We start from the raw sequence: 11,287 nt of genomic DNA, 5'->3' as shown, positions 1-11,287 counted from the left end.
AAAGCCCCCCTCCCCGCCCCCCGAAAAACCATTTGGGGCTTTGTGAAAGATGTGGAAAAATACTACAGGAATAGCTGAACAAATCACCGCAAACCGCGCTTCAATATCTAGATCTGGTACCTCGTAACAGCCGGAGTTCGACATTAAAACACCTGCAAAAATGGGTGAAAATCGGGGACTTTGCCCCCCCCCCCCCCATAACTCGAAAACGGTGCGTATACTCAATCTGAAATTTTAGTATGGGTAAAGGGTCACCCTAAGGATGAAAAAAAACCTCACTTCGACCCAATTTTCGAGGGCCCAAAAATGGGCCACTTTGTGCATGGCTCTTTGGGTAGGAATTTATGCCTACCCTGCTATCCGAAGGAAAAGTTTATTCTCGTGCGCTTTCTGTAGGTCTCAAACAATGGTGATACTATACAACAGTCAAGCTCATTGTTGGTCCATAAAAACGCACTTAACACTCAATGTCACTTTAGCTGCATGGTTATTCAAAATGATAATATATTGCTAATTATTTATGCACCGCAGACTTTTTCTATCATTGAACTCCAACGCTTCGATTTATTTATCCTCTCTCTTTCGTCAACGTTGCAAACAACACCAATTTTCTCGACTTCTCAAGAAATCTATGGGCCGATCCTGCCATGAAATAAAAATCTTCGAATGTTGAAGTGTCAAATCCTCATATATTCGAAGAAAAATTAAGTCTCCATGAGACTACCCACCAAATTTGGGGAGCATCACGCCAGTTTCACCAGGTTTAAAAATGCAGGAAGGAAGGTGGTCTTGACACGGACTTTCATGAAAAATCGCCTACGGAGGAAAATCGAAGCCAGTCGAAGAACATGTCATTTGGTGAACGAGTACATGAAATACAGCACGGTCCATGGTGTTCGGTACATATCCCACAATAAGGCAACCGTTTTTGAGCGGTGAGTAAATGATATAAAAATCTTCATGTTTCAAAAAGCCATTTTATTATGTGTTTTTGTCATCGACTTTACTGCCGTGTTGAGGAAGAACGCTGTATAAACATTCGAAAGTTGTCAAATTTTCTTCGATAAAATGTGTAGTTTTGGCGCAAGTTATATAGGAATATTTTTCCTTGAAATTTCCAGGAGCTTTAGGTAAAATTGCGCGGAAAAACATGTGACAAATTGAAGGGAAATTTTTCACAAGTTCACCAGGAAATTCGTATTTTATCAAAGGAAATTTGGCAACGCCTGAGGGTTCATACGGCGTTTTTCCTTAGCACGGCAGTATAGCTCATCTCTGCATGGGCCCGTTCAAGTATTACGTAACGCACTTTTCCCAATTTTTTAACCCCCTCCTCCCCTTTGTAACGCATTCATAACGCAGCCCTACACTTCCCCTTTTGAATTACTTAACGCTGGCCTGACCGCCCCCCCCCCATTTTTATAAAAATCAAGAAAACAGCTTTAAAATGTCCGTTTTTTACCAGATATTTCGCTGAAACACGTCGCCGGAAAGATTCGTCCGGGAGGGGCGGAAAATTCAATTTATTGGCACGTTTTTTTTTTCAAAGTCTCCCCCTTCCCCTGTAACGCACCGTAACGCTGGCTCAAACCCCCTCCCTCCTAAAGTGCGATACAGTATACTTGAACGGCTCCTCTGAGCTGGACTATAATGCGAGAGATTAAGGAAAATCTGTCAAGTAGATTTATCGAATTTCACTATCCATGAAAAATTAGAGATTGGTCAGTTTAGAGGTTATCAATGCCACGGACGTCAAAACTGGAAAAGGGAGACATAAAACCTGAGGTTTCAACAGCGAATTAGAGAGACGGTAACATTTTGACTTTTAAAATCCTCATAGTCCGCAAACGCATCCCTTGATCAATGAGGTGCACCGTGGCGTGGCGTGAATTACTTATGCCATTTAAACCTATGAAAAAGGATCGATAAACAGGGTGTTCGCAGCGAACGCCCTGATGGTCGATTCTTTACCATAGGTTTAAATGGCATAACAACCGATGTATAGCAATTCACGCCACGCCACTGGTGTACACCGACCTCTACAAAATGCGACTCCAGAGACGATAGGTACCTTAACGAGTTTGAGCTGTTTTTGCCAACCGTTTAAATGAGAGTACAAGGTTCACTTTCAATTGGAAAAATCGGCAAGAATTGATCAAACGAATTGAAATAATCCCATGAATTGTACAGTCTTGCAATATTTTCAATCTAACTTAATGTAATTCAGACCGCAAGATGGTTATTATAACTTTAATATAATTGTGTACTGGTTACGGGCTGTTTTTGGTGTTGTGCGAGATTCAGGGGTAAACCTGTTTCGACTCGTTATGCTTTTCGATAAATCTTTCCTTCGAGAATATTTACGGATTTCCAAAGGAAAACAATTGAGTTTTTCTTCTCTTTTTATTCCAGGGGATTTTGGCTCCTAATGTTGATGCTGTGTTTCGCGGCTGCATGTTTAATAGCAGAAATCTTATTTCAACGATACAGAGCTATTCCATCCGTGCTCGCAGTCAAAGACACTCATTTTCCTCTATACCTGTTCCCCTTTCCCACCATCACTATTTGCCCGGCCAACAAAGTTATTAAATCTCGTGCTTTGGAATATTTATTGAGGTAATCATTTGAAAGTTTAAATTGAATAAACTGCGAACCCTTGTGCACGTGTGTATACTGTTTTTTTTTCTTCAACTTTTCGGTCCGAACAAATCCAAATAAAGTCAATTAACATAATGAGCTTATTGAAAATTATGATTTCTCTGATTTATATCACTACACAGGCAAATAAGTACTGAAATATCCGCAGCCTTAGTAAGTAAATTGCCGAAGTTGATCTACTAATTGGGACGAATTTTGACTGATCACATTACATCACATTTGCCTGATTAGATCAAAAACAAAATTAACCAAAAAATTTGAAGGAAAAATTTCACAATTTTCCCAGCAAATTCGGTTTTTATTTAATGAAATATGGCAACGTCTAAAGGCTCATACAGCGTTTTTACTTAGGACGCCAGAATACAAGGCGTTCAGAATTGACGTTTCACATGGCACAGATGTGACTTGGCCTCGTCTTTTCGTGCTCCTGTACTGCCTTGCTAAGGAAGAACGCCATATGAGCCTTCAGCCGTTGCCAAATTTTTGAATATCTGTCCACCAATTTCTCAGATAATTTTGTTTGTAATTTTATTTAAAACTTCTGACAATTCCAAGGAAAAATATTCATAATTTTCTCCCAAGATAAACATATATTATCGACGGAAATTTGGCAACTCTCGAATATTCATACGGCGTTCTTCCTTACCACGGCAGTACAGTTTCAAGAATCTGTCGGCAACATTGTCTCCCTAATCCCTCGAAATATTATTCCAGGTTCGTGAATGGTTCCACATTCGATGAAGAGTTGGAGGAGAGCATGAGTAACATCATGAGTGCGTTAGCACTAATGCAACAGCCGCTTTACTACCGCATGAATCCGTACATCAATGCCAGTCAACACATGTTCCCGCTTTTCGAAACGATGAACATCACGGATTTTATGATGACGGTAAGTGCAGTACTCAACTATGAAGGCTGATCTCTTCAATACTCAGAACTTGCATACTAATTTTGAAATCAGAATGATCGGATGTGGTAAGGAGTCATGTTTTGATGATTGATGTCCAGAGAGAAAAATGAAGAAAAGTTCTGCCCAATCGCCAATGTTTTCCGCCGCACAGTGGATAGAGTCGATTAGAGAGGTCGGACATGGTATTTTTGACATAAACCGCGAATTTTGATGTTTATTTCGTCACACATTAAGGTTCAAGGGGTGCTACTAGAAGACAATTTCACGAGGAAACCAATGGAATCACTTTCAGAACCTCAAAGTTTTGTATAAACAGAGTAACAGATTTATAAGCGTTTAAAGTCTCCTTATTTTGTCCGACCTCTCCAATTGAGTCGATCCACTGTGCGCCAAGACGGATCCAGACACCTCGAGCGGGTAAAAGGAGCGCAAGGGGGATACGGGGGCCTTTCCCAGAAAATTTTGGAATTTTTAAAGCATCTAACATGCAGTTTGAGTCAATTTCGTCATGAATAATTACCAAATAAAAACGCCCTTCCTTTTTCTTACCTTAGTTAGAAGAGTATAAAATGAAGGGTTACGGGGATACCGGATCAGGGGGATACAGCATCCAGGGGATTTTGGCTCATGTGGGATTCTGACTCATGTGGGATTCTGACTCATGTGGGATTCTGACTCATGCGGGATTCTGACTCATGTGGGATTCTGATTTATGTGGGATTCTGATTCAGGGGATTCTGACTCAGGGGATTCTGACTCTTTCCTTCTCTTCTTCTTCCGCCTTTTTTGAGGGTGAACGGGGGAAGGGAGGCGTACAAGGCGTCCACTCCCTACGCCTCTTGGATCCTCCTATGGTTTTTCGTCAAATTTTAACGTCATTTTCCTAAATACCATGCCCTTAGAATCATCCATCGGTAAGAGGAAACTTACGGCACTTACGCTGTTTTTTAAAGTGAGCCAAAAATACAAGTTCCTTATTTTCAAAATGTAATTCTCCTGTTCCTGTATTGGTTTAGGTGTTGCCTACGTGTCGTGAGCTTTTTGGACGATGCGTGTGGAGCGGACAGCGAATTGATTGCTGTGAAATATTTTCCATCCAACGAACGGAAGAGGGATTTTGCTACTCTTTCAATTCCTTGACCTCTGAGGACGGACGGCATTGGTCAGTTCTTTGTTGCGTGGCACTATCTCTTATCTTATTCCGAAGTCAAAAAGAAAAAGAAAATAAAAAATCTGAAAAATCAAAACATGTTTAGACATTTTGGGAAGAGGATCTAAATAAACATTTCTACGTCCTCAAATAATCTGATCACACACTGAAATTAAAAGTTCGACCGTGCGTTAGCCGAAGGTTTGCTGTCGCATATAGATTGAACTATTTAGTTCATCAATCCGAAATTTCAATTTATCAAGCCAAACATTCGGTCAATGGGATCAAAATGTTCGAAAGCACGTTTTATCCGGACCAAAATTTCGCTTCGACAAACCGAATGGTTCGATCGTTATCGAACACCAAACTTTTAGCATCAAACTTTTTTTTTTTCAGCGATGATAATTAAAATTTCGATCGTGTTAGCCGAAGATTTGCTGTCTCATCTAAATTGAACTAGGTATTTGGTTCATCAAACCGAACTTTCAATTTGTCAAGCCGCGAACCTTCGGTCAATGGGTTCAAACTGTTCGATGAAACAGAACTGATGAAAGAAATCTAGTCAAACGAATAGCACGTTTGATTCGGGCCATAATTTTGCTTTGAAGAACCGATCGGTTCGACCGTTATCAAACACCGAACTTTCAGCTTATACGATCGATCTTTTTTTCAGCGCAGATAATTGAGACTTTAGGGTTTTTAATTTGAAATCAAAATGGTTGCATTCAGTAACCTTGAAGCACTTAAAGGTGGTGCACATTTTCTACAACCTTAAAATACAATGAAAATAGCGTCAATGATTCTAAAGATTGTGGATTTTGAAAGATCTGCGTAATGCTTTTTTCCAGCCCCTTATCAGAAGTATTGGAGAACGAGGGGGTCGTAGAAGAAGACGACATTATGTACCCTGGCTGTCAATTACGGAGAAATACTGCAGTTGGGATTCTCACAGGCCTGGAGGTGTTTCTCAACAAAATCCCTGACGAGGAGAGTTTAGGGAAGGGCCAAAGGGACCCGCATGGAGTTCGAGTGAGTTTCCGCGAGGCCAAACAAATTCTGGCATTTTTAAAATCAATTTCACACGTGCATATCAGAGTTTCACAGTAATTATGTTGCGCATTTCCAAAGACCTCATTCTACTGGTTTTAATGGGGACGGTTTCAAGGATTCATTTTCATATTTTATTTCTTCATTCATTTTAATTTTTTTTAAGAAACCACGGGCATCTTAAAATATGAATTCTGCTTGTTGTTATACAGTTGTAACAGAATAATCGTTCAAAACAGTGGCGTGGCGTGCTTTACGATAAATCGATTGATCTGCCATTTAAACCTATGGGAAAGGATCTATGAACAGGGTGTTTGCAACGAACTCCTTAATAATCGATTCCTTACCCTTGCATCAAGTGAGGTATTATCGATATTCGATCATTCACGCTTCGCCATCGGCTCAAAAGGAGGAAATGTGAATTACAAGGTGGGCGCGCATTTCCGTGTAATTCATGCTGGTTTTGTGGCCTATTCAGAAATTGAAGGCACTTGGCTATATGAAACGATCACATCATTAAGAACACGATTTTATCGAGGCAAAAATTGCGATGTGTAGCGATTTAATCGCCACATAACGCAATTTTTAATTAATATTTCGATAATTGCCACCGATATAATCGCGATAACCAACCGATAATGTGCTATTTATCGCGATCACTGCTCCTTAGGGAGGGACTCCATCAGAGACAAGAGACCCTCCACTGGCCTCCTAGCAACAGATGGAAGATTTTACTTTCGGGGTTTCAACAACATTTTGGACAATTATTAGGGAGCAACAGTCATCACCCTAATTTCGGCTGTTGACCTACCTACATGGTCGATGATGAGCTTCGGGTGACGTCATGTGCCAAACAAGTTTCCCAAATGTCGGCCATTTTCGGCTTGTTTGCAAAACGAAACTGCCAACACGTTGTTAAACATCAACCATGTAGGTAAGTCAACAGTAGAATGCTGAAGTCCCGAAAATAAAAGCTTCCACAATGGCCAAGATATACTAGTGGAGGGTCTCTTGTCTCTGGACTCTATAGTCGGAGATGAGTCTTGGTTTTCCACATTGGATGTTTTGGATTGGGGGGATGCAGGTGATGGTGCACACGTCGTACGAGTACCCTCGGGCGGGGAGCGGGGTGTGGCTCCAGGCGGTGCCGTCCATGCGGCTCAGCATCATGGTCCAGCCGTCGATCATCGTGACCAGCGACGCCGTCAAGCGGCTCAGCGTCGCCACCCGCCAGTGCGTCTTCCCGGACGAACGCCAGCTCCGCTTCTACCACGTCTACACCGAGAAGTCCTGCCTCATCCAGTGCCGCATCGACCACGTCATAAACAAGTGCAACTGCACCCTCTATTTTTTCAACCTCCGTAAGTTCCGCCCAAGCATCTTCGACCTTCGCCCAGGCGAGGTTTTCTCACAGAATGGGATCTAATGGATCCGATGGAAAATTTGCAGGTCTCTGAAATTTGATGAATTCCTTTTTCAAGCGGACGCTACCAAGTGAGCTGAACACGAGGACACCCTTGGCCTTGGTCCATGAATTGAACGTATTTCTATCAAACGGAACTAAGCGCCATCGGGGGAGGAAGGGAGAGGGGGGCTTGGATTGGCGGGTGTTGCGGAACGCGATGCTCGTTCCGTCCTATACCCGTAATACTTTTCTATGGCGCTTAGTTCCGTTTGACGGAACGCGCTATCCGGGGAATCTGAAATCCTCAAATAGAACTCAATTTGGCGCTTAGTTCCGTTTAACAAAAATACGTCCAATTATTAGAGAAGATATGACAAAATGATCTAATCTGCTAGAATACATGCGTTTAAATGGGAAATGCCGCCAGATGACGTCACTAAGCGGTGCATTTTCTCATTTTTAAATCAATTTTCGTATGATTGCCCATGGCAGAAAAAATTATAAAAAATACTGCAAAATCAGCTTTTTAGGCACTTTTAGATGAAACAATAAAAATTTTGCGAGCAAATTATCCATTCGGTTGTGGTTCGATGTCGTCACCTTCCGGCCAAAGTATCACAAGCGCCATGTGACATTTCAAAATTTCCGTTGCTATTTTACTTTTTTACCGAGAAATTGTTGGTTGCATCTGTTTGAAAATTTCACTGAATTTTACCGGCACCACAAAGAATATTCAGCGAAATTTCCGGATTGATCGTGAAAAGTTCTTCGAGAATCTCCCATAAACAGACCATAAAATACAACTCTCTATCGGTAACAATATTATTTAAAGAGGTAAAGTGTTTTTCAACGTGTATTACACGTACGTTTTCAATACGCCTTCAGCTGCGTCCGCAGCAATTGTTGTTATGAATATGTTGTGCTTGCTGTTCTCAGTTCATTACATACTTGACTCTCCGAAGGCGTTTGACGAGCGAAAGTAGAACATCCTGTCGGAGAACAATAGAAGTGAGATTGAATGAACCGCTCAATCCCTACCTCGTTGGTTCTCCGATAGACTGCGCCACTTGCGCACATAAAACGCCTTCAGAGAATCGGGTATGTAATGAGCTGAAATCAACACGCACAACATTTTCGTAATAACAATTGTTGCAGACGCAGCTGAAGGCGTACTGTTCGGTTAAAAAAAGAGTATGAGAGGGTGTCTGCATGGAACGAGAGGCTATGATCGATTAAGTATATAATAGATGACTGTCGCCTTGAGAGAATAACTACTGAATCATTGCCTGCCTTCACTTAAAATTATTCCCCCGTTTCCCAAACAATTCCTCATCAACTTACTTTCCAAGTTGACTTCCGTTCCAATAATTTCTGATAAAGTGGTTTGTTATCATAAGACTGCCCCTATCAAACAGCCACATATGATAAATACAATATAGTTTCCCCAATAATTATCCAGCTGAGATCGTTTCTCGATAAGTAAAAAATAACACGGTGGAGCAGTTAATACGACTTTGAGCTTTAGCTTTTAACTTGTCAAATCTCGTGGTTTTTATTCTTAAAGTTTGTTAATCTTATTTTGTATAGAGAATTTCTACATTTCCACTGGCCCACGTGGCAACAGTCGGGGATGTCAAAAGTACCTAGGCCTCGGCCACAAGAAAGCAATATCGACGCTGTCTTACTTTTCTATCGCTGCGTTTAAGTCTCCCAACCTATACCTATCAATCTAGGGGAATTTCCTCCGCAGGAACTTTATAAATTTGATCGGGCCGATTTGATTCTATTATTTTCCCTTTAGTTTTCATCTAAAATATCCGTATGCCTTTTTTGACCCCCCTCCTCCCCCAACCTTAAATTCTCGGTTTCTATTCGCCCGTTCAATTTCTGTCCTAAATGGTGCTGATTTTTCTGTTTTCCATGAACCTATCTAATCTTCATAAGCGCTTGCTATTCCCTGTTACTGCCTGGGTATAATCAATTGCATGGTTTGTGTTTCCAGATGAAGAAGTTCCCGAATGTGGTCTGATGGATTTACCATGCGTTGTCAAACACACAAGTAAGTTCGTCAACAAATATAGTGATTGTGATGTGATGATATGGTGACAAAAAAGGATAGTGCGAAGCAAACCAGTTATCTACATTTAAAAATTTCGCAGATAGGCCTATATGCAAAAGTGTGGGACTGGTAACATGTTATACTATGGGATGCTATGTTTATAACAGGCCAATCCTCCTTCAACACAGATTAACGATTAATACAGCCACATCCGCATAAATGTAAAAGGAGAAACCGTTCTACTGCTGCCTTGCTGCTTCAGCAAAGTTACTAAGAGGCTTTTTTAATTTTAATATTGCGCGTCGAAGTGCCTTTATGTATTCCTATATGCATACGGGCATCCATAAAGAATGAATGGTCATGTATCCAGAAGTTTACGATTAGATATCAACGTTGTGTCACGTCACATCTTAATGTCCGTCAATCATTACTGGTGTTCAACTTCGCCTTCATAGATTATTTCCTAGGTCGTAGATCTAATTTATTGTTCAACCCTCTGCAATCTTTCTAAAGCCTTTCGTGTGAGTAAAATCACTGTCATCCCACTTTTTTTAGGACATTTAAAATTTCTGACTCCTCCAAGGAATGTACCTGGGTTTGACTTCACTTTCCTGAACGAATCGCTGGACTGCTCCCACTGTCAGACGACTTGCTACGAAACGGAGCATGACCTGGAGGTCACGTTTGTGCCCGACTCCTTGCCCACGGCGGCCATGTTTTATGGATATCTCGACGTTGCTTATGGCAATTTAGGAGCTACAAAATATCAAAGAGATATCACATTCACCTGGATTGATCTACTCGGTTGGTGTTTCCAAAATTATTACGTTCAAATAATTGGTAAATGAGTCACAGAACACGGAGAAAAAAAACTTCGTGCATAGGATCCGAAGTTGAGGTCATATGGATCTCTGAAGTTTTCTGATCACGCATCCGAAAACTTGAGGTCGCGCTGCCGAAGTTCGGGTCAGACATCGAGGAACTTCGGTATGCACCGGAGTACTTCAGATGTGTGACCCGAACCCTTTGGTACATATCGCAGTACTTCAGATGTCTGACCCAAACTTCGGCAGCTCGACCTCAAGTTTTTAGATACGTGATCCGAAAACCTCAGAGATCCATATGACCCCAAGCTCGGGTCCTACGCATAAAGTTTTTTCTCCGTGAAGGAGGGAAAATCTCAGACTCAGAACACATGATGAGGGTCGCATAAGTGCATTTTTTTAAAAAAAAATCGAGATATTAATGATTCCGACTAAAACTAGGCTTAAAACATATTCTGTAAAAAATGTATTGCAAAAATCCAATTTCTAAGCATCAAATAGTGAGTTTGAATTTTCTTTCCGACAAGAGGCTCCATGTAGTTTTTAAAATTTGAACGCGTATATTTTTTTGAAATAGGCAAACCTGCACTTACGCGTTCTATCGTCCAAGCCCCTCAAATCAAGTTTTCTGATGCGTTTTCACAATGTAGATTTAAAGTTGCACCGTCTTTATGAGTTTCATTCAAAATATTTTTTCATGTCTCCAATATTAGTTGAAAATGATTTATTAGAATTTAGAGCTTATTTACAATAGTGCAAGATTTCCTTGGTTTCATGATCACTATTCATACTCTCTTTCTCTCTCTCTCTTTTCAGTTGCTTTAGGAGGCGTGGCAAATCTCTTCCTTGGCTTTAGTCTCATAAGTGTTTGCGAGTTTCTGTACTGGATATTCAAAATTCTAAAACCATTTATTACAAAATAAAATCTAAAATGCCTCGAAAGTTTCAGTTGCGTTACTTGCGTCAAATCACTTGTGTCATCGACGCTAGCGATCCGAGTTGAATTTAAATTTCATAGAGATATATGTTAGATATTACCTCATATCCATGGAAAGTGCGAAACCGCGTATCTCTGTTTGCGACATTGCAGAGTTCCTGTCATACTTTATTATTTCTTTGGGAAGCTATAGTCTGAATAATTTTTTGAAAACTTCCTTGGATTTTCTTCTCTGTTGGAACCCTATTCTATATGCATGTAAAGCCACAAAGTTAGCTCGTTGTTCTTTGAGAAAAT

At 40.8% G+C, this 11,287-nt stretch overlaps 1 protein-coding gene across 1 annotated transcript; it reads left to right on the top strand.

The window, feature by feature from the left end:
- Window positions 1–411: 411 nt before the first annotated feature.
- LOC109036741 (sodium channel protein Nach) lies at window positions 412–10,995 on the top strand. Its single transcript, XM_072299044.1, has 9 exons — window positions 412–935; window positions 2,413–2,616; window positions 3,373–3,547; window positions 4,585–4,730; window positions 5,567–5,747; window positions 6,850–7,126; window positions 9,173–9,229; window positions 9,785–10,033; window positions 10,870–10,995. The coding sequence occupies exons 1-9, from the start codon at window positions 715–717 to the stop codon at window positions 10,974–10,976; spliced, it is 1,617 nt and encodes a 538-aa protein (XP_072155145.1). The 5' UTR covers window positions 412–714; the 3' UTR covers window positions 10,977–10,995.
- The last annotated feature ends 292 nt before the right edge of the window (window positions 10,996–11,287 follow it).

Source organism: Bemisia tabaci, chromosome 4 (assembly GCF_918797505.1).
Source record: "Bemisia tabaci chromosome 4, PGI_BMITA_v3".
Classification (NCBI taxonomy): domain Eukaryota; kingdom Metazoa; phylum Arthropoda; class Insecta; order Hemiptera; family Aleyrodidae; genus Bemisia; species Bemisia tabaci.
This window is presented reverse-complemented; position numbering and strand designations above follow the sequence as displayed.

What these genes read in the sequence shown, in the direction of transcription:
- LOC109036741 (XM_072299044.1), top strand. Translation starts at nt 715, where the DNA reads ATGAGACTACCCACCAAATTTGGGGAGCATCACGCCAGTTTCACCAGG. An exon ending in TCACGGATTTTATGATGACG is followed by an intron (nt 3,548 to 4,584) that starts GTAAGTGCAGTA and finishes GTATTGGTTTAG; the next exon opens with GTGTTGCCTACGTGTCGTGA. An exon ending in TCTGAGGACGGACGGCATTG is followed by an intron (nt 4,731 to 5,566) that starts GTCAGTTCTTTG and finishes GCTTTTTTCCAG; the next exon opens with CCCCTTATCAGAAGTATTGG.